At 52.4% G+C, this 21,774-nt stretch overlaps 2 protein-coding genes and 1 long non-coding RNA gene across 5 annotated transcripts; 2 read left to right on the top strand and 1 right to left on the bottom strand.

Moving 5' to 3' along the window:
• Positions 1 to 5,197: 5,197 nt before the first annotated feature.
• LOC118502276 lies at positions 5,198 to 7,310 on the bottom strand. Its single transcript, XR_004904988.1, has 2 exons — positions 6,745 to 7,310; positions 5,198 to 5,468 (listed from the first exon to the last, which is right to left on the bottom strand). It is a non-coding gene; the product is annotated as an uncharacterized LOC118502276 (long non-coding RNA).
• A 136-nt stretch (positions 7,311 to 7,446) lies between these two features.
• DOHH (deoxyhypusine hydroxylase) lies at positions 7,447 to 12,953 on the top strand. 2 transcript variants are annotated; one of them, XM_036034332.1, is made up of 5 exons: positions 7,447 to 7,659; positions 10,169 to 10,492; positions 10,983 to 11,059; positions 11,657 to 11,897; positions 12,180 to 12,953. In XM_036034332.1, the coding sequence occupies exons 2-5, from the start codon at positions 10,219 to 10,221 to the stop codon at positions 12,497 to 12,499; spliced, it is 912 nt and encodes a 303-aa protein (XP_035890225.1). In that variant the 5' UTR covers positions 7,447 to 7,659; positions 10,169 to 10,218; the 3' UTR covers positions 12,500 to 12,953. The 2 variants fall into 2 exon arrangements, with proteins under 2 accessions (XP_035890225.1, XP_028375090.1); XM_028519289.2 differs by having other exon boundaries at positions 7,447 to 7,664; positions 10,173 to 10,492.
• A 2,625-nt stretch (positions 12,954 to 15,578) lies between these two features.
• On the top strand, positions 15,579 to 20,457 carry SMIM24 (small integral membrane protein 24). Of its 2 annotated transcripts, none has more exons than XM_036034334.1 (5): positions 15,579 to 15,729; positions 17,799 to 17,945; positions 18,230 to 18,341; positions 18,613 to 18,675; positions 19,317 to 20,457. In XM_036034334.1, the coding sequence occupies exons 1-5, from the start codon at positions 15,642 to 15,644 to the stop codon at positions 19,459 to 19,461; spliced, it is 555 nt and encodes a 184-aa protein (XP_035890227.1). In that variant the 5' UTR covers positions 15,579 to 15,641; the 3' UTR covers positions 19,462 to 20,457. The 2 variants fall into 2 exon arrangements, with proteins under 2 accessions (XP_035890227.1, XP_035890226.1); XM_036034333.1 differs by having other exon boundaries at positions 15,579 to 15,827.
• Positions 20,458 to 21,774: the final 1,317 nt, after the last annotated feature.

Here is a 21,774-nt window from a genome sequence, read left to right as displayed (position 1 = left end):
GTGGTGATGGTTGCACCACTCTGAATATACTATACCTCACTGGATTATACACTTTAAATTAGTGAATTTTATAGTATGTGAATTATATCTCAATGAAGCTGTTGTAAAAAAAAAATCCTGTCTGTTGGACCTGAATTATGGAGAATAACAAAGACAGGAAAGGGAGAGTAAAGGGTTATAGTTTCAAATATGGTGATGAGGGAAGGTCTCACTGCAATGATGACCTCTGGGCAAAGACCCGAGAGGACAGAGTGCACTGTGGTGCATAACTTCTGTTCATCTGGTATGAAATTACATAACATAAATACTCATTTATCTGATTTCAGGGAACCCCACAACCACTGTAGGATTTAGAAAAATGCCTTCCAATAGAAGCATAACATGAGCCACATAAATAATTAAAAATTTGCAAGTAACCACATTTAAAAAGTACGAAAAAACCAGTATCATTAATTTTAATAACATATTTTATCAACTCAATATGTCAACATGAAATCAAAATCAACAATTATCAATGAGATATTTTATGTTACCTTTCTCCTAGGGGGTCTTAAAATTCATTGTGTATTGTATATTTACAGCTTATTGCAATTTGGGTGCTAATTTTCACTGGAAATACTTGATCTTTATTTATGCTTTATAAAATTTTACAGTGGAAACATAGATTCACAGACCCTGGGTGTTCCAAGAATGCTTAAGAGTTTTCCAAAACTGAACTGAATGTCAGATTTTTTCCATTTCTGTTTAAAGTACTTAAAATTTTAACATTTAAAGACTCGATTCTGTAGTGGCCACATTTTGAATGCTCTGTAGCCACAGCTAGACAGTAGTTACCACATTGGATGGTAGAGATACAGAATATGTCTATTGTAGAAAATCCTGTTGGACAAACAAGGTCCAGGGCAGTGCCAGGCACAGACTAGGAGATCAACAAATGTCCAACGAAGAAACCACTGGACTATCTGCCCCTCCAGCCTGGGTCTGATTTATCTCCTTCCTCAGGCTCAGTACCAGACTCAGTAAACATGTGTCTAATATTTACTGCTCCTCACCCCAAACCCAAATTATCAACATTCCAGCTAAAATGTGAGGTGTAGAACCAAACAAAATGATTTAGATGCACTACACTTTAGAAAAAAATTCTGATGGTGATGAAAAAGTGACCAAATCCATAATACTTCTCCCTTTCGTTTCAGATGAAACTTGATGCACACCCAGGGAGCAAAAGAAACTGAGTGAATTTGATCTGAATTAGAATCTCACCTCTGCCATCTGACTTGGTTGTTTTATTCTTAATAAAGACAGAATTGTACAGCGCTGGGGTGAGAGTTATGCACAGGCCAAGGTGGATCCTGTCTTTATTTAAAAGTATGGGGCTTTTGTGTTAATTTTGAATTACTGAAAATACTGTATTGATGAGGGAGAGATGTGTTACATATAAAATAACAGCACAGGAGATAATTGTGCATTCGTTTCTGATTGCCACTATAACGAATAACCATAAACTTAGCTTCAAATGACACAAATTTACTATCTTTCCTCTGGAAGTCAGGAATCAGACAAGGGACTAATGGAGCTAAACCCAGGTGTGTATAGGGCTGGTCCTTCCAGAGGCTGCAAGGAGAACCATTTCCAGCCTCTTCCAGCTTCTAGAGGCACAGCATCCCTGGCTTGTGGCCCCTTCCTCTGTCTTCACAGCCAGCAGCATAGCCTCTTCCATCTCTGACTCTGACCCTCCTGCCTCCCTCTTATGGGGACCCTGTGATGACACTCGGTCCTCTGAGTAATCCAGGATCACCCCATCTCCATTTTAGGGTCCTTGACTCAATCCCACCTGCAAAATCCCTTTTATACTGTGTAAAATAACATATTCACAGGTTCCGGGGATGCAGGCATGGACATCCTTTGGAGGGCATTCTACAGCTTGCCACATTTGTGGTGTTGGCACTATTTTTATATTATCACTGTGGGGTAGACACAGGAACTTACACAGTAACAACACTGTACAGAATTTAATGCACACAAACATATAATGGGTATAAGGAAAACTGGAGTTATCTGAATAAGATTGGTGTATTGTGTGTGTGTCAATGTCAATCTCTTGGCCATGATATTTACTAATGTTTTCCCTATGTTTTGTGCCAGTTAGCATTGGGGAAAACTGGGTGAAGGGTACACTGTATTTTCCATGTTAGTTCTTCTTTTTCTTTTTTAAAAAATACTTTATTTATTAATTTATTTTTAGAGATAGGGGAAAGGGGGAGAAAGAGAGGGAGAGAAACATCAATGTGTGGTTGCCTCTTGCCCCCTACCCCCCACAGGGTACCTGGCCTGCAACCCAAACAAGTGCCCTAGCTGGGAATCAAACCAGTGACCTTTTCGTTCGCAGGCTGGTGCTCAATCCACTGAGCCACACCAGTCAAGGCTCTGTGTTAATTCTTGCAACTGCATGTGAATTTACAGTGATCTCAATGTAAATGTCAACTTTAAAAAGGTTTAAAAATTGCATTAAATATTGATCTCATTTACTGAGTTTTGTAGGCAATTTTCAATTTTGTGCTCATCCCCCACCCACACTGCCAAAAATTGTATCCTCTCTCTGGTTTCGCTTGTGGAGAGTGTCATTTGATTCTTATTTATTTTGCCCCTTTTAAGCAGAGGTTCACATTTTTTTTTTTTCTAAAATTTTTAAAAGATTTTATTTACTTATTTTTAAAAAGATTTTTATTTGTTTATTTTTAGAGGGGAAGGGAGGGAGATAGACAGAGAGAGAGAAACATCAATGTGCGGTTGCTGGGGGTTATGGCCTGCAACCCAGGCATGTACCCTGGCTGAGAATCGAACCTGGGACACTTTGGTTTCCAGTCCGAGCGCAATCCACTGAGCTACGCCAGCCAGGGCGAGGTTCATGTTTTGACAAACAAGAAGTCCAGAGGGGTGACGGGGTCCAGTAAACATTCAATATATTGTTCCCGGGTTCTGCAGTGGGTGCAGAAAGAGAACAGGTGACCAGAGCCAGGAGGAAGTCTCTCATTCCACCTGGGCTGGGACAGAAGGCCAGGCTGGATGCCCAAGCTGAGATTAGTAATAGAACTGCTATGGATTCTACTGTGTTCCGCAGAATGGCATGTCCACATCCAGACATCTGATACCTGGAAATGGGACCTTGTTTGGAAACTGGGTCTTTGCGGACAGAATCAAGTTAAGGTGAGGTCACACTGGAGTAGGGTGGGCTCCAGTCCAGCTACTAGTGTTCTTAAAGGAAGAGGGAGATTTAGACACAAACACAAGGGGACAACCATGGGAATATGAGGCAGAGACTAGAGTGCTGCATCTACGAGCTGAGGACTGCCAGCCATCACCCAAAGCTGGAAAAAAAACCAGGAAGGACCCTCCTCTGAGGCCCTTGGAGGGCGCATAGGCCTGCCAGCAATTTGAGTTTGGGTTCCTGGCCTCCACGATCTTGCTTAAGCGAAGGGGAGGCCCAGAACACAAGGTGCAGGAAGGTGCAAGTTTTTCTCCTGCTATCAGGTTCTCACAGGTCTGCAGGTCCAAGGTTCCAAGTTCCCTGACAGACACAGACCCTGCTTTTGGGTGTGGCTTCCATATCTGCTTCCTGCACCCCTTGGTCTATCTCCTTTCCGCAGAGTAGCCTTAGGGCTGATCACCCCTGGCCCGCTGCCCTGTAGCCTTCCAGAGCCAAAACAGGCACGAACATTGGCCTGAGCCACAAAACATCATCCAGATGGTGTACTTGCAAGCCAGCAGAGGTGGGCTGCAAGGCCAGTTAGTTATCCAGGGTCAGCTTTAGAACGCATAGGAAGACAATGGTCATAATAATCATAATAGTCAGAAGGTTAGCTTCATGAAGCCGGAGACAATGATTCATTCTATGTCTTCCATAGGGACAGCGCCTGCTACACAGTCAGCGCTCAGTAAATATTTGTGATGTGAATGACTGAATGTGTTAAAACTGTAGGTGGCCTATCAAAGTGACTTTGTTGCTACGCATGGCATATTTAATCCATTATCTTTTAAATCAGTCTCCCTATTGATGGAGGATCCATTTATTCCTTCCTCAAATATTTATTCAGCACCTACTATGTGCCAGGTGCTCCATAGTTGCTGGCAGTCCACTTAATGACCTACTGGAGCCTGTGTATATTGACTTCCAAGAATCACTGTCAGAAATTTCATGAGTGTGGCATAACTCAGTGGATTGAGCGCGGGCTGTGAACCAAAGCATTGCAGGTTCGATTCCCAGTCCGGGCACATGCCTAGGTTGCAGGCCACATCGCTAGTGGGGGCCATGTGAGAGGCAACCACATGTTGATGTTTCTGTCTCTCTCTTTTTCCCTCTCTTCCCCTCTCTAACAAAGAATTAAACAAAATCTTTTTTAAAAAATTTCATGAGTGGACCACGGTAGGACTATTCCACCACAGGAACTGGTGAACCCTACAAATCAGGGCCAATTTTTATTTCCCAGTCAGCCTGCATCATATCATGGAGAACAAAGCAGGCAAAAATCCCTGCTCTCATGGTACTTATGTTCCAATGGGAAAGATAGACAGTAACCAAAATAATTAGAAGGACATACAGTAAAATATAGATGCTATGGGGAAAATAAAGCAGGGAACTGGATACAGGAATTCTGGGGGTGAGGTTATAATTTGAATTAAAGTGCTCAGGGAAGGCTTCATGGAAGAGGTAACATTTGAGCAAGGGAGCAAAGATTCAGTGAGGGAGTGAACAGAGATACCTGGAGGAAAAAAAATGTTTCCTGTAGCGTGAACAGCACGTGCAAAGGAGGAACAGCAGGAGGCTCATGTGGCTGGAGCAAAGGAAGTCAGAGGGGGCGAGGGGGCGAAGTTGAGAGCAGGGAGGGGTGGAGGGTGGGTGGAGAGGTCATGTGGGGAGGACTTGGACCTTTACCCCAAAGGAGCTGGGAGCCCAGGAGGGCCATGGGCAGGGCAGAGATGGGACCTGACTTGGGTGCTCACAGGTGCCCTGTTGTGGCTACTGCAGAGCGTACAGACAGAGGAGGAGGGCAGGAGCAGAGGATCAGGGGTGCAGGAGACTTGCCCTGGTTCAAGTAAGTGATGATGGGGGCTGGAACCTGGCTGAGGCAGAGGTACAGCCGTTAGTGTTTAAAAAAAATTTTTTTTTTGCCATTTCAAATAATGTTGCAACAAGTGCTTCATTTTCACATTTTAATTTTTTTGAAATTTTAACATTTTAATACAGTTCAGATCAGCATATCTGTCCCATCTCAGTTCTTTCACCGCCAAACCTGGGGGCAGGGACTGCTTCAGTATCTCAGCCTTTGTCCGTGATGACCAAGGTAAAAAGGTATCTGCTGTGTTGGACTTTAAACTTCACATTATCCTTATTTTTCTTATCTTGACAGATTTGGCATCCTTTCTACTGGCTGTGAGTGGAAGTCCTTGATTTCCTTTATTTATTTAGCCTTTGGAGAGGGAGAGAAAGGGAGAAAAATGTCGATTGTTGCCTCCCATAGATGTCCATAATGGGGATCGAAGATGCAACCTAGGTATGTGTCCTGATGGGGAACTGAACACACAACTTTCTGTTAAGGGACAACGCTCCGACCCACTAAACCACACCGGCCAGAGCTCCTCCGTTTTTCAAGGCATCGCCATGAAGCACAAGGCACATTGGACAGTGTGCGGCTGCCACCTCGAGTTACCCCACAATTCCCCACATACTGCCCACAAGGCACTCAGAGCAAGGGGCAGGAAGCAAAGAGCTACTTTCACTTTTTTAAAAGACACTGCTGCCATGAATTCATCAAAATGGATTTTCAGATTCAAAGGTTTCACATTTAAAAGTTAAAACACATGTCAAATGTTTAAGTTTGGAATGTTCAAATACTGAGAAGTAGCTCTCCCTCCCCACAACCAGTTTTTCTAAGTTTACTATGAAAACTTCTAAATGTATGGAAAAGTTGAAAGAATTTTACAGTGAATTGTCATATGTTCACAGTTCACTTTCTCCAATTGCCATTTTCTGTATTTGCTCTATTTATACCTATCCATAAATATATCAATTTTTTACACATTTCAGCGTAAGGCACATTTATTTGGATGGCTATCAAAAACTGGAAAATAACAAGCTTGGTAAGAATGTGGACAAAAAGAATGTGAACCTTTTTGCACTGTTGGTGGGAATGCTAAATGGTGCAGCCGCTGTGGAAAAATGTGGCAGTTTCTCAAAAAGTTAAACATAGAGTTTCCATATAATCCAATAATTCTACTCCTAGTTATCTACCCCCAAGACCTGAAAATAGGAAATCAAATAGATACTTGCATGCTCATGGTAACCGAAGCATGGTTCACAATAGCCAAAGAGTGACCTGTGTCTGTGAATTGATAAATAAACAAAATGTAACCCATCAAATACAATGGAATATTATTCGGCTCTGAAAAGGAAGGAAATTCTGACAAATGTTACACTGTGTATGAACCCTGTGGACATTATGCTCAGTGAAATAAGTCAGACACAAAAGGACAATATTGTATGATTCCACTTTATGAGGCCCCTAGGGGTGTCAAAATCATAGAGACGGGAAAAATATATAATAGCGATTAGCAGGACCTGAGACTACTGAGAATAATGCTGCTGTGAACATGGGTGTACAACCATCGGAGTCTCTGCTTTCGTTTCTTTTGGGTGTATACCTACAGTAGCTCTATGTTAACTTTTTGAGGAACCACCATACTTACTTGACATAGTCGCTTAAAGACTTTTTCTTGTGTGGACAGCATCCTGGTGACAGCCAGATGTCTGGTGGCTTGGATGGTTACGGGGGTGGAAAAAATGAGCGGAGTGGCTAGATTCAGACTTTATTTCACAGGTAGAGTCAACAGGACTGTGCATTATGTGAACATTCTTGTACTTACCATTGACAGGATAAGACTCTCTCTCCCAAATTTCATACCCAATCCATCAGCAAATCCTGTTTGTTCCACATTCAAAATTAACCCAGAATCCTGTTGTGGGTTTTTTTCACACACCAGGCTGAATGACTCTCCTAACACCTAAGCCGGGGTATGTCGTTTCTCAGATTATGACACTCCAGTGTCTTCCCAAGGGTAAAGCCTGCAGGACGTCTAGTTTCCAGCGCCCGGTAAAAGAATTGTGTCATTTTTTAAAGCCCTGGGGACCTAGTCTCCAAGGAACCCTTGGCCACGCCCTTTGACTGCGGCTCCCGGACGCTGCGCAAGCTCCGTCGCTAACCACCCCTCCTCCGACCCCCACCTCGGGTTGAATCGGGACAAGCCATTTCCACTTATCGTACCGGGTGGATAGAGCGTACGATTCTTTCGGAGAAAGGACGGGCGTTGCACTCCCCATTCCTGATGACTGCTTTTAGAGGCCGCCTGGTGTGGGAGTGTGAGCTTTGTCACTGGTGCCGACTCGCGCTTCCAGGCCGCTTTCTGCCGCGGAGCGTTTGACTGCCTCTCTCCCCTTTCGCTGCATTGGAGCTGTCCGTCCAGGTCACGTGCGCGTCAAGATGGCGGCCCCTAGAGCACACTGCAAGCGTCGCGGTGTCTGAAGCGGTGGTGGTGGCTGCGGGAGCGGATGAGCTGTGCGGGTTCCACGTTCGTGGACCTAGCTGGGTCGTTCGGCGCCGGGGAGCAGGGTACGGGGTCCGGACCTGGAGGGCGGACACGGGGAGGACGCCCCGTCGGAGGGGTTCCTGGCCCTGGGATCCACTCGCCGGTGGTTTGCGGTCCCTCCTCCTGAGGGGCTCTGGAGTCCCGGCGAGCTCCTGCCCTCGGGTTCTGGGGACCCTGTGTGTATCGAGGGAGTTCTTTGTCGGGGACTGAGCGCGTGTTGAGGGTGTCCCATGTGAGACGATTCCTTCGGGGCCGTGGAGAACTTACTTGTCAGGAACCGGCCTAGACGGATCTTGAGGCATTTGGTTCCTAGGAGTCCCTTTCAAGGAAAGGGATCCAGCGAGCAGCCCTGACGGATTCCGTGTGGGGCGATCCCTCGGGGGAGGGGACAGTCTAGGTACTGGAGATCTTTTTCTTGAGAATTCTTGGTGCAGAGAGAGGTCTCTAGGAGGGGAAGGGATTTCAAGGATACAGGTTCTCCTTCCCATCCCTTACTAATTCACTTTGTATGTTTCTGAGACCTTCACAGGGATGCGCGGATTTCCACATTCTGCCTTCGTTAGGGGCTGATTCCCTCAGTTCCACGCCCACACCCGGGACCGCTTTCCCACTAAAACAATGGGCCTCAGGCATGAGCCGTGGGCTTTCAGGTGTTAGATCTCCTGAGCACAGAAGCGGGTGCGGGGCTCCCTGCTGAAATATTTAATACTAGCTTAGGTTTGTTATGTTCGTACTGGGTGTCAGCGCTTGTACTTGGCACTGTACAGATGATAGTGAGTTTATACTGTGTGTAAGGTTTTAGTAGCGTGCCTGGCAGGTAGTGGAGGTTCAGTTCATCCTACATGTATTTATGAAGTGCCAGTGCCTGTCAGGAGTCCTGGATCTTGCCTGCCCTTGACTTGCTGCGGCTCACTGCTGGCTTCTGTGGACTCTGATGATTCAGGAGTCACTTCCTTTGATGGATACCTGTGCTCAAGCAGGTGTGCCTCCCTCATTAAACCCTGGGTGGGCCCTGCTGATGCTGCTGGGAACCAGAGGGCTACTGGCATGTCGCAGCCTGCTTGTCATTTTTCTGATGTGGCCACCACGTCCTCTGTCGTTTCATCGTATTTCATCCGTTCAACGCAGCTTCTGGTGTAGAGCTTGATGCCCTAAACCAGCCCCCTGGATTTATAACTTCATGTTGTTTCTAAGCAAGTCATTAACTTCTCTGTGCTTCTGTTTCCTCCTATAAAATAGGTGACAATTCTAGTGGCTGTCTTACCTGGCTATGGTGAAGGTTCAGTGAGTGATGTCTGAATGAGCTTGGCACACAGCACATGCCCTAAATGTCGGCTGCCGTTCCTGTTAGGGTCACTGTTCTTGTTGAGGACCTTCTGTGTGCTGGGAATACAGCAGTGACTAAGAGAAACTCGGTCCCTGCTGTCAGAGTTCTCCTTTTCTGGTGAAGGATCAGACTCAGCTAAACCAATAAATATACAGTATGGTATCTAGTAGTGGCAAGTGCTTCAAAGAAAGATAAAGGAGAACAAGGGAAAAGAGATGGAGGAGTAACACTGAAGATGTGATCAGGGAAGGCTTCCCTGAGGAGGTGACATCTGAGACTCAGGGAAGTGAGAGAGAGCATGGGGGCATTTTGGGAAGAGTGTTCCTGATGGTGAGGACAGCTCGTGCAAAGGCCCTAGGGTAGGACTGTGCCTGGTGTTGGGGACAGTGAGGGGGCCTGTTCGGTGGAATGGGATGAGTGAGGAGAGGGGGAGGAAGTGACGGTGGGGAGGGGACAGGGGCAGGCCACACAGGGCCTTTGGGACTCTCGAGGAGTTTGGAGTAAGAAAGCACCATAGGTGGATTTTGCAAGGGGGTCACACAGTTGGTTTATATGCTGAGAAAATTCCTGTATCAGTTACCTGTGCTGTGTAACAAATCACCACATTTTTCAGGCTATAAGACGCACCATTTGGGAGGAATAATGGTTGTTAATGCTGTTGTTGAGTTCTGTTTACATTTACATTGGTGAAATATTATGTTATTTGTTATTAAATATTTTACCACATTTTTTGCTTCAAAATTTTCCCCCCAATTTTCCTCTAAAATCTACGTGCATCTTATGGTCCGAAAAAATACGGTATAGTGTTTCTTAGGACCTGTCCTCAGAAGTCACACTGTCATTTCTTCATATTGTTTACAAAAGTCAGTCCTACTCATTGTGTCAGGGGCCACACAGGGCACAGATACTAAAAGGTGGGTGTCATTGAAGGCTGTCTTGGGGACCAGCTACCACAGTCCCTCTGGCTGCTGTGTGGAGGGCAGACCAGTGGAGGTCGTTGGTGATATATAGGCCAAAGGCCCAGAGAAGGAATCTATCTTAGGGAGGTCCACACGGTAAGTGGGCGGGGCCAGAGCCAGACTTTCAGCCTGGATACCCTGGCTGGACAGTGGGAAGGAAGCCACTTCACCAGGTTCTAAATTAAATAAACAAGTCAGTGAGCAGAAGGACACCTCTAACCTGGATTTTTGCTTTTCTGTGGCAGGGTTTTTGTGCCTGAGAGGAGCTGTGGAAAGAAAAAGGCGTGTGCCATGGTGACAGAGCAGGAGGTGGACGCCATCGGGCAGACACTGGTGGACCCGCAGCAGCCCCTGCAGGCCCGCTTCCGGGCACTCTTCACACTTAGAGGGCTCGGCGGCCCGGGTGCCATTGCCTGGATCAGCCGGGCCTTCAGCGATGACTCTGCCCTGCTCAAGCACGAGCTGGCCTACTGCCTGGGCCAGATGCAGGACCGCCGGGCTGTCCCTGTGCTGGTGGATGTGCTGCGTGACACCCGCCAGGAGCCCATGGTGCGCCACGAGGCAGGTGAGTGGCCAGGTGAGGCCGTGGGCACCCTTCTACCGTTTGTGTCCACTCCCACTCATGCATGGCCCAAACCTGGGCTCAGCAGACCTCCATAGGGGGTGGGTAGTATTTTTAGTCCTGCCGGCCAGCCAGGCTCTCGCCACAACGCACTCTGCTATTGTAACCTAAAAGCCACTGTAAACCAGAGTCAGCACGTGGGTGTAGCCACATGCCAGTAAAGCTTTGTGGATGCTGAGATTTTAATTTCATATAATTTTCATGTGCCATGGAGTATTATCCCTTTGACTAAAAAAGGTTTTGTTTTGACTATAAAAATCATCCTATGCACACGTATTACAAAAACAGTAATGGGCTGTGTGTTACCAACACCTGTTTAATCTTTCATTTCATTCACTGGATGAACATTTTTTGAGTGCCTGTTGTGTCCCCTGGGGTGCCCAGGTCTTTTCCACCAATCAGCATTGAGCTCTCTCTGTCTGGTTCTTCTTAGGGGAGGCCTTGGGGGCCATTGGTGACCCAGAAGTTCTGGAGATCCTGAAGCAGTACTCCACCGACCCCGTCATCGAGGTAACTTGGCTTGGCCCTCACCCTCCCGGCCTTCGCCTGGATCAGCCCAGACCAGGGGTCTGTTTGCCATGGCAACTGCTTGGCCAGGAATTCTGGAGAGAGGTGGCAGTCAGGATGGGTGTGGGCTGCTGCCCAATTGGGCAAAACTAAATGCTTCATTTCCATCAAAACCCACCCTGCTCAGCCAGCCTGTCCTGGGCCCTGAGCCCCTGAGGAGCTGTCTTCATCTCCCCGGTGCCTCCACCATCTGTCCCTCTCATGGTCTGTCGCCTCCGTTAGGATAAAGGCCCAAGTCCTCACTAGCGCCCACAGGCCCTAAATAGTCTGTTCTGACCACCTGTAGTCAGGTCCCCTCTGTGGCCAGCTCCCCTTCAGCTCTTCCCCGGCGGGTCTGACAGTCCCCGCCTCAGGGCCGTTGCATTGACCGCTTCCACCTGACTCCATCTCTTACTTGGTTCTGATGTCACCTCCACATTGAACTGCTCCCTGGGCTTCTGTCTCTTTTATCCCTTCCTAATTACCCCCGGAGGATGGAAAAGGGGGCCCGGCAAACCCACCACCATGTCCCCAGGGCCGCCTGCCACCCCTTTTCTTCAGGTGGCTGAGACGTGCCAGCTGGCGGTCTGCCGGCTGGAGTGGCTGCAGCAGCACGGTGGGGAGCCAGCGGCAGCAGGGCCCTACCTCTCCGTGGACCCTGCCCCACCGGCCAAGGAACGTGACGTGGGTCGGCTGCGGGAAGCACTGCTGGACGAGGCCCGGCCGCTCTTTGACCGATACCGAGCCATGTTCGCCCTGCGAGATGCCGGTGGCGAGGAGGCCGCCCTGGCACTGGCCGAGGGTAAGGAGGGGCCCATGGGTGAGGCCTAGTGGCTGCATCTGTGGCATAGAGCAACATGTCCGAGGGGACTTGCGCCTTGGGTCTGGCTCTCAGCACTCCCCCGTGGGTTTTACACAAATTAACTCATACTCAGAGGCAGGCGAGCACTCTCATTACCCCCATTATCCATGGAGTTTATCTCTGTTCCTTGGGTGCCCAGCCCAGTGCCCCTGCATGTCCTCACCTGCCTCGATGGCATTGCCCAGCCAGTGATTCCTCTGTCCCCCCTGCTCCCTCCCACAGGCCTGAGCTGTGGCAGTGCCCTCTTTCGTCACGAGATTGGCTATGTTCTGGGCCAGCTGCAGCATGAGGCGGCCGTGCCCCAGCTGGCGGCAGCCCTGGCTCAGCGGACTGAGAGCCCCATGGTGCGACATGAGTGTGCTGAGGCCTTGGGAGCCATCGCCCGGCCCACCTGCCTGGATGCCCTGCGGGCCCACGTGGCTGACCCTGAGCGCGTGGTGCGGGAGAGCTGCGAGGTGGCCCTGGACATGTATGAGTACGAGATGGGGCCAGCCTTCCAGTACGCTGACGGACTGGAGCAGCTGCGCTCGCATACCTCCTAGAGCTCCTGCCCGGCTGGCCGGGGCCTCTCCCCTGCGGGACTCGGTATATAAACTGAATTTGTATGAATTGCATCTTGCTTCCTTGGCTCCCTGAGCCCATTTCCTTGGCCGGATCCCAGCCACTTTCGCATCTTGAGTAACCACCCCTTCCAGCCAGACTACCTCCTACCGCTTGGCCTAGCACTGTGCCCCCAGCAGGATGTCAGCGTGGGAGGGAGGACCTGGGGGCGGGGTAGGGGTGGGGCTGCGTTCTGAGGAGGTTGGGTGTCCCGGCTCCTCCAGGAATGGGGGGTGCAGGGAAAGGCACTGTGGGGAAACCTGTGCCCAGGGGGCCTGGGCAGGGTCTGGGTCTCTAACTCCCCACCCTGGCCCTGGGTGGGCTGGGCCAGGAGACTGGGACAAACAGGCCCAAGGTCACTGCTCAAGTGCAATATTAAATTATCTTTTGCCTTGTTTGGGTTGGCTCAGTTGGTTTGAGCATCGTCCAGTGCACCAAAAGGTTGCGGGTTCACATTCCCTGTCAGGGCACATACGTGGGTTTCAGGTTTGCCCCACAGGAGACAGTTGTACAGGAGGCAACCAATAGGTCCATGCTTCTCTCCCTCCCCCTTCCTTTCTCTCTCAAATAAACATAATCTCTGGTGAGGATTAAAAAAACTTTGCCAAGTGATGACTGTTGGGGGAGGCTGTAGGGGTTAAGGTGGCTACTCTCAAGGAGCATGTCAGGGTGTGAAGGTGGGGTGCAGGGCATTTGGAAAGCTGGGCTCTGTGACCTACCCCATGCCAGACGGCAGGCGGCCAGGGCAGGCCTGTGTCCCCACTTCCCCAGCAGAATGTCTGCCCGGTCCGCCCCCTTCAAGAGCGCCAGGGGAAACCGCTCTCCAGCTTACCCTGCCCAGACCCTTGTCCCCTCTCCCTGTCCATCCTGCCCTTCCAGGTGCAACCTAGAACAGCCTGCTCACTGCGCTCTGAGATGAGCCTAACAACAACCTAGCACCACCTTTTTTTACTGCTTGCTCTCTGTGGGCCAGCATCCCTGCCGTGGGTGGGGGAGACTCCCTGAGGGCACCAGCCCCAGGAAGGAGGTGTGGTCCTCGGGCAGGACTGTGACCGTTTTTTCTCAAGGATCTTTGCCTGCTACTCGTCCGACGCTGAATGTATGGGTGTTCCACAGCAGGCAGTTTTCCATTCCTCTGGACGCCGGCCGGGCGTCCTGCAGTTCAGTCCTGACGAGACTCGGAGTTAGCACAGATCCCGTAGGTTCCAGGGTGTGGCACCGCCCCCACTCTAAACAGGTTCCACTTCCAGGCCTCCTGTGCTGTAGACCCACCAGGGTTCCCACTAGCCCCTCACATTGGAGGATTTGCTAGAACAGCTCACAGAACTCGGGAAACGATTTGACTTGCCCATTCATTGCAAAGGTCACAGAGGAAGAAGAGACACACAGGGCTAGGTCCAGAAGGGTCCTGAGCACAGGAGCTGCTATCCCCGTGGAACCGATGTGTGCCACCTTCCTGGCACATGGAAGCTCCCTGAGCCCCTTTGTTTCAGGTTTTTATGGAGGGTCTGTGCTTAGGCACCTTGATGAAATCATTGCCGGCGGCTGCAGGCAGGGCCGAGGGTGGGGCTAAAAGTTTCCTCTCACCTGTGGTTGGTTCTCAGGCCCCAGCTCCACCCTCACTAGCCTGGCTCAGGTACAGTGGGAGGCGTCGATTAAGAAGCCCAAAGGGTCCCTCTCACCCTCGTCCCTCCGGGAGCAACTGGGTTTTAGGCACTCAGTGCCAAACCCAGGCGTGAGCGAAGACCAAGCAGAAGTTTCTTATCCCAGCGTCATGGGCACCCCTTCTTCCTGGGATCTCCTCAGGGGGTCCTGTATTTGCCCAGCTTCCCTCCCCAACTCCGGACCCCTCAGTGCCCCCAACCTCTGACTTCACGGCCCAGGGCTGGGTGGCTGGGTCCTGGGAACTTTTCCCATCCCGGCAGCATGCTCTGGGCCCGCATCCCTCAGGGCGGCCCGGTCCACTGTCTGTAGGGGATCTAGCCTTACCTGTGCCGAGTCCTGTTTCCAGCCTGGGCTCCCCTGAGCTCCACACTTGAGGTCCAGCTGCCCTTCCACATCTCCGCTTTGATACCGATGAGGCACTGCAAACCCAGCGTGTCCTTACATTTCCTCATAGTACCTCTGAAGTTGTTCCTCCCACAGGAAATAGAAACTCCATCGTTCTAGGTGTTCAGCCTAAAAACATTCAGGTGTGACCAGTTTAAAACTTATCCCAAATCCACCCACTTCCTCCTCTTCTCTACCACCACCCAGGTCCAGCCCCATCATGAGCCACCTGGACCAGCTCAGTTCCCTCAGCCCTGGTCCCCACAGTCTGTCCTCTCCACAGCAGCCACCAGAGGGTGCCATTGAGTACCTGACTCAGGTCTCTTCTCTGCCCACAGTCCTCCAGGGTTCCCACCTCCCTCCTGGGAAAAGCCCAAGTCCCCTGGAGGTCCACAAGGCCCTGCACAACCTGTCCCGGCCCCTTCCTGCCCTCATCTCCTCCCTCTCCCGCTCTCTCACTCTGCTCCAACCACAAGGGCCTCCTCCCTGTTCCTCCAACATGCCAGGCACAGTCCAGCCTTGGGACTTTCACATAGGCTGTTCTATGCCTGAAACGCTCTTCCCCCGGGTACTCCCATGGCTGGTTCCATTGCTCCTCTGGGTCTCTGCTCAAACATCGTCTCAGTGTGGCCTTGGCTACCCTGTTTAAACTTTAACTCCCCTCCTAGCAGTACCTGCCCCTCGGGTCATTGTCTCTGCCCCTCCCCCATATCATCATTTGCTCTAAGGTTATGTTTTTCTCAGCCCATTTTCCCACTGGAATGTTTACTTCATGAGGGCAGGGATGTTCCCAAGACAGGGAACAGCCCATGCAAAGGCCCTGAGGTGGAGATGTGCAGGGTAGCAGCAGGTGCGGCTGGAGCCCAGTAAGGGAGGGGGTAGTGGGCGGAAGTGATTTGCGCTGTGATTCATCCAGGCAGATGGTGGCTGTAGGGAAGCCCCAATCTTCTTACTCAAAGCCCCTTAATACTTCCTCTGCATGGGTCACCTCTGGGCATCTCCTGCTCCAGGTGGCTGCCATGCCGGCGTTGATGGATGAGGAAGGGGCCGAGAGCTGGAGCCAGGCCCCACCGCTGTATGAGGAGTACCGCCCGCCACCACTGGATGCCATCCGCCTGCCCAGGTATGTGCTGTACCTGCTGCTGGCTGCGCTGCTGGTGGTGGCCGTGGCCTATGCCATTGTTGGGCATCTCATCAAGGACCTCGCCCACGACCTGGCCGGTGAGCCCCAACCCACCATGAGCCTGGCTTGGGCTAGTGCTGGCCACTGGGGGAAGGGGTCCGAGGGTCCCTCCCAGACAGGGAAGGTAGGAGGGTGGACAGGGGGCTTAGGGAGGCTAAGGGCCTCTATGGGTTCAGGGCAGGGGGTGGAAGGTGGGCAGGGTCCGGGGAGGCTTCTCACCTGCCTCCTGCCACAGACTGGGCCTTTGGCCCAAAGCCAGACCAGGAGGATGCCCCCCGGGAGCTGCGACCAAGCCTGGAGGGTGAGGATCTGGAGGAGCTAGACCTGCAGCTGGCCCTGGCCTGGCGAGATGATGAGGACACTGGCGGGCGTGGCGAGAGGGCCCCTGCAGTAGCCCCTACCCCCCACTACCCCTCCATCGCCTTCAAGGAACCGCCCATTCGAAGCTCCTTCTGGAGGCTGAGCTGAGCTGGATGCCAGCCCCTGTGGCATGGTACAGACTGGACTTGTGCTCGCTGGAGCCCTTCCTCCACTGGCCTGGCCTTCCCTGTCTCTGCAGAGAACGTTCTTCTTGGCCAGCAGGCTCTGGTGGCTGGACGCTGACCGTTCCTGCACTCCTGCTCCCCCAAGCCCCCAGAACCTGACTCCACCCAGCCTCTGCCAAGCTTCCAGTGATCTGTAAATCAAGAAAGCCAAGGAGATTTCTAAAATAATAATAATAGTAGCCAGCCCTTCCCTAATGCTTTGTATGTGCCTGCTATTGTGTTAAGCCCTTTCCATGTATTATCTCATTTAATCCTGAGTGGGACTTTGTGTCCCCATTTAACAGATGGAGAAAGAGAGGCACACAGCCCAAAAATGACTCGGTCCCACTCTTCTGAATTCTTCTCCCACTCGCTCTGCTGGGTTTCCCTACCTCTAAATCTTTTCCACCTGCAACCCCATCCCCCACCTCATTCCCAGCTCTGCTGCTCCACCACTGGATCTGTCTCTGGGGGTCCTAACTTCCCAATTAGCCTGAGAACTCTCGGAGGACAGTCTCTGAAGCTTCCTTCGCTTCCAAACTTTGCACAGGACAGGGCACACAGTAGGAGCTTCATATATGCCTGCTGGCTGGATGAAGTGGGCCTGTTCTAGGGCTGGGGTGTCTGAGCAATGTCACATGAGTGACTCATCTGCATGGTGGTTATATTCAGACCGCAGGAAAGGAGGAGGCTCCAGGTATACAGTGGGCACTCCATAAACGCATGTGCAATGATGCTGGCATTCTCCAGCCCCCAGGGGCCCCGTGAATGTCTCACAGGGCCTTGAGAAGTGCGAGGCCCTCATCCCCTTGGCCTTCCTGCCACGTGCCTGGGCTGTGGCTGTTCCGTGGCAGCTGGGGTGGGGTTCTCCTTCACCCAGGCAGGGCTCTGTATCTAATCAACCGGGGGACCAAGGTTGATGGGCAGGAGAGCCCAGAGCCTGAGTCATCAGCTGCCTGGGGTGCCCTGTTCTCTGGCCAGGTGGGAGTGGTTGGGTTTGGTGGTGGCTGGTGGGCATGTTGCTTATCCCATCCAGTCCAGGTACTCACCCCATCAGTGACTGTGGGTCCCCAGGGGTCAGGGGGCCAGGATACGGCAGCATAAGCCAGTGGTGAGGGTGACCCGAGGTCACGTGCCAACTCTGGCTATTTCTGCACAAGCTCGGAGCCCCGGCCTCCCTGAGCAGCTATGAAACAGAGGCAGCCAACTTTGTGGGGTGTCAGGGGAGGAAACAACGTGACACTTACAAATGCTGAGCCCGGGCCCAGGAGAAAAGGTCAGGGCCCTCTCCACCTGACCCTTGAGGCAGGGAGCCTGCGCAACCTCAGGGTTGGCGGTCCCTGGCAGGCACGGGGCACAGGTGCCAGTCTCCCTGGGTTAATTGTTACACCAGGTCCAGAGTCTGCCCTCCTGGGGGGGGGATGCCAACCAGGTGGGGTGAAGGGAGGGGCTGCCCCTGCCCTGGACCCACCTGCACCTTATCAGGGGCTGGGCAGGGCCTCGCCCAGTCAAAGAGGGCTGTGCTCGCCTGGACGGTGCACTCGGCTGCTGGCTCCTCCACAGCCATGGAGACCCTGGAGACCCTTCTGGTGCTCGGCGCCTTGTTCGTCTTGCCCGCTGAAGCCCAACAGGGTAGGAGTCCCACTCTGGGGGGTGGGGCGGGTGGAGGTCATGGGGATGAGCTCACCACATCCCCTGAGAAGAGGGGACAGGCAGAAGAGGAAAGGGGCCAGGCTGCTCTTGGAGGCCCTCCCGAGGCAAGTCCCTAGCCTGCACCCCTTCTCAGACCCATCTCTGACACCCTGGCCCTCTCCAAGGCCCGAGTGTCTGAGCAGCCCTGGCTCCCTTCTCCCTGTCACCTGCGGTGGGGCCTCACACTCGCCTGTCCCTGAGTCCCACCCCCTACCTTCCAACAGCCACAGAACGCCGCCTGAAGCCGTGGCTGACGGGCCTGGCTGCTGTCGTGGGGTTCCTGTTCGTCGTCTTCATCCTCTTGCTGGTCAACCGCATCTGGTGCTCCAAAAGGAGGTGGGGAACCACCCCCACTGCCCCCAGCCACCTGTCCCTTCACCCTGGGCACCCCTCCCCCACCTCCTGACCCTCTCCGGCTCCTTTCCCCATCTCCCCGTTTCCCTGCTGTTCCTTAGGCCCCCACCCACAGACCGGGATAGCCTTGCCGCCCACACCTCCCTGCTTCCTGGAGTTCACAATCCCTAGCCCTGGAGGGACCGGGGTGAGGCTATCTGTGCTTCCCACCCTTCACCCACCCTCACCCCTCCTGTCTCCATCTTTCCTGCAGAGATGGGGACGAGGAATCCATGTTCAGAATGGAGACCAGCGTGATCCAGGACACAGACCTGAGGTATTGCCTGCGAGTGTACATCGATGTGTGAGTGTGTGTGTGTGTGTGTGAGTGTGCTCCAGGGGTCTGAGTTTGAGCCCCCTCCTGGGGGAGATGGGTGTACACAAATGACCTCTTTCTGTCCCTGAACATCTCAAGCATGTTCCTACCCCAGGGCCTTTGCACTTATTGTGGGCTCTGACTGGAACCCCTTTCCCCATATCCTCCAGCTGGCTCCTTCTCCTTCAGTCCCTGCTCAGATGTTCTCCTCACAGAAGTCCCTCCTAACCCCTAGCCCCTTGTGCCACAGCCATTAGGTCAGGACTAGGGGGTAAAGGCTTGGGGACAGGAGTGTAGGAGCTGGGAGGAGGCCAGCCTGGCCGAAAGATTCTCAACTGAGCCCAAGATGTGCCATCCACCCACCCATCCACCCACCCTTCCACCCACCCATCCATCCGCCTGTTCCTCTGAGGGACAACTGAGCTTTCATTTCTGCTGTTGTGAAGTGGAAACAACACTGTTGCCTCATTAGGGTTGTTTTGAGGATTCAGTGAAGGTGCTTTCTGTAAAACATTCATCATGAGGCCTGGCCCAGGCAAGTGTCCCTTAAGTGGGAGCAACCATGTTTCTTATTGTGGCCGGGGGCCTTTGTGTTTCTACAGAAGAGAAGGCAAGAGGGAGAAGACAGAGGAGAAGGAGAAAGAGAAGAAAAAAGCTACAAAAGAAGGAGAGAGCAACTTGGGCCTGAAACTGGAGGAGGAAGGGGAGCTTGGAGACCAGGAGAAATCCAAGAACACGGCCATGTGAAGATGCCACCTCCTCCAGGCAGACCCCCAGAGATGCCCCTTCCACACTCTATAACCAATGACCCGGGCCTGAAACCACCGAAATAACTCCATCTGGGTTGTAAATATAGTGCCTGAACGAAGAGGCTTGGGACCTGCCTCGCCCCTCCAGGAGGGCTCCTTGCATCTTACCTGGCTCTATGTGCCCCTTCCCGACTGGCCCTGCCTGGTGATTCTTCTTGTATTTGGTTATGAAGAAACCCCCAAGCCCCCACAATCTCATGGCTCCCCCTACTTCTACCACCTATCTGGTTTCTTTTCCCTCTGCCTGATACCTCTTGGTCAGAATCTCTCTCTCAGAACCATTGTGGACCAGGGGCTGTCTCTCGGGGTCCTGCATTAAAAAGTTGATCAGAGCCCTTCGGAAGGGCTCCTGTCGTGTCTTGGCACTGTTTCCTCTGGGGGAGGCAGCTTTTGGTCTGGGGGGCGATGCCCGGGCTGGTAGGGAAGGTCAGGCTGCACAGATGCCCTGGGCAGTTGGTGCTTCCCCCGCAGTCTGGATTCGGCTGCCCTGAGGCCTGGACTTTGAGCCCTGCGGGGAGGGGGTCTCCTGGGCAGCACTTGTTTCCTCCGCCCCTGTGTTTCAGGTCACAGAACTTTGTGACTCAGTGTCTGAGAACTGGGTCTTGGAGGGGGCCCAGGACCCTGCCTTTTCTAGGGATGGAACAAGTGTTTTCTCCTCCTAGTTTCCAGTGTTCCCTTCTCACTGTCTTTGGGCCCCAGACCTCGCCCTGGATGCTGACTATTCCTTCACGGTTAGATATTCTTAATGAGGACTTCGATACAGAATGGCATTTGGATCTCTGTTTTGGGGCCTGTACCCCGGGGGTGGAAGGATCCCACCCAAAAGGTTTCTAAGAACACGTCCAGGACTGCACACCAGGTGGGCAGGAAAACTGTCAATGAAGGAACAAAATAAACGCCCTAATGGGTGCGCCTACTGAACACCTGGCATCTTGATCCTCTCTGTCTCCATTGTACCTAATTGGCCCATTTTCCAGTTGAAAATACTGAGGCTTGGAAATCTGGGAGGCCCTGGGGCAGGTGTCCCTGGCTGTTGTTGACAGAGCAGCAGCTCAGGCTGCCCCAAATGCAGGAGCGTTTGCAGGCTGTGACTAAGGTCAGATTTGGAGGTTCAGATCCTAGGATGGTGGTGGTGGGGTTTGGGGTAGGCGGTCTTTCTTTGCCCTGTTTCCTACCTGGGAGAAGAACTTTCTCTGCAGTGCTGTGTGGCCCAGGGGAGGTGGCCTGACCTCTCTGAGTCAAATCGACTCCTGCAATGTGAAGGCAGGAGTTCTGACCCTCAGAGTCTGAGGCTTGAAGGAGGCACCTGGGCTTAAGGGCCATGCAAGGCCTGGCACATAATAGGTTCTCAGGAAGTGAGTTCCCCACCTTTCCTGAGCCTCCCCCTCCCACGGCCCTGGCTGTGGGGAATGAGGGGTCAGGGTGAACTTAAGGGAGATAGGGTGCTGGGATGCTTGGGACCCTGGTCCGCTCCCCAGGGAGCCCAGAACCCAGGGAAGGGGGCACCACCTCCCACTTCCTGTGGCACTGGCCACACCCTGCCCTGGGGTGCCCTGGGCAGCCCACTTCCTCTTCCAGCCAGGGCTGTACCCCAGAACCTGCTGGACAGGGGCAAGAACGGACCAGATGGACAGATTCTGGACGCTCCCCGGCAAACTCTTCAGGCCCAATCCTGGGAGGCCTTGGGAAGCAGGAAGGAAAAGAAAGAAGGGTGGGCCCCTAACCTGGTGGTCAAGCCACTGACCCTGCACTGACCCTGCCCAGAGGAAACTGTAGCAGGTGGGGCTGGAAGCTACACTGGCCTTTCCTTCCTCATCTTCATCCTCACTGCAGTCTGTGCCATTTGGTCCAGCGAGTCTCATGACAGGTGGGCCCCATCCTCTCCTGGGTCCACCCTCCCTGGCCCTCTCCCCTCTGAGCCCCACCCCTCTCGAAGCCCTTCTCCTTTCAGTGACCTCTAAGGAGGCAGGAAGCGGTTCCAGGGGGAATTCTTTGATTCGGAATCCGTGGGGGCCTCATGTAACCTCACTGACTTCCCTCCTATCTACCTGCCAAATGAGGGGCTTCCTCACAGAGAACCCACCCCTCTATGCACTTCCAATGGGATCTGCTGTCTTTCACCACCTTCCCTCTTACCCCACTCATTCATGCACCCACCTGTTCATTCACATCCACTCATCACCTATCCATTTATCCACCCACTCCTCCAGCCCTTTCTCCTTCCAGCCATCCATTATCCCTCCCTCCTTCC

This window comes from Phyllostomus discolor, chromosome 8, assembly GCF_004126475.2.
Source record: "Phyllostomus discolor isolate MPI-MPIP mPhyDis1 chromosome 8, mPhyDis1.pri.v3, whole genome shotgun sequence".
In the NCBI taxonomy this organism is placed as follows: Eukaryota; Metazoa; Chordata; class Mammalia; order Chiroptera; family Phyllostomidae; genus Phyllostomus; species Phyllostomus discolor.
Note: the sequence above shows the minus strand (reverse complement) of the source record. Positions and strands in the feature narration are given on the sequence as shown.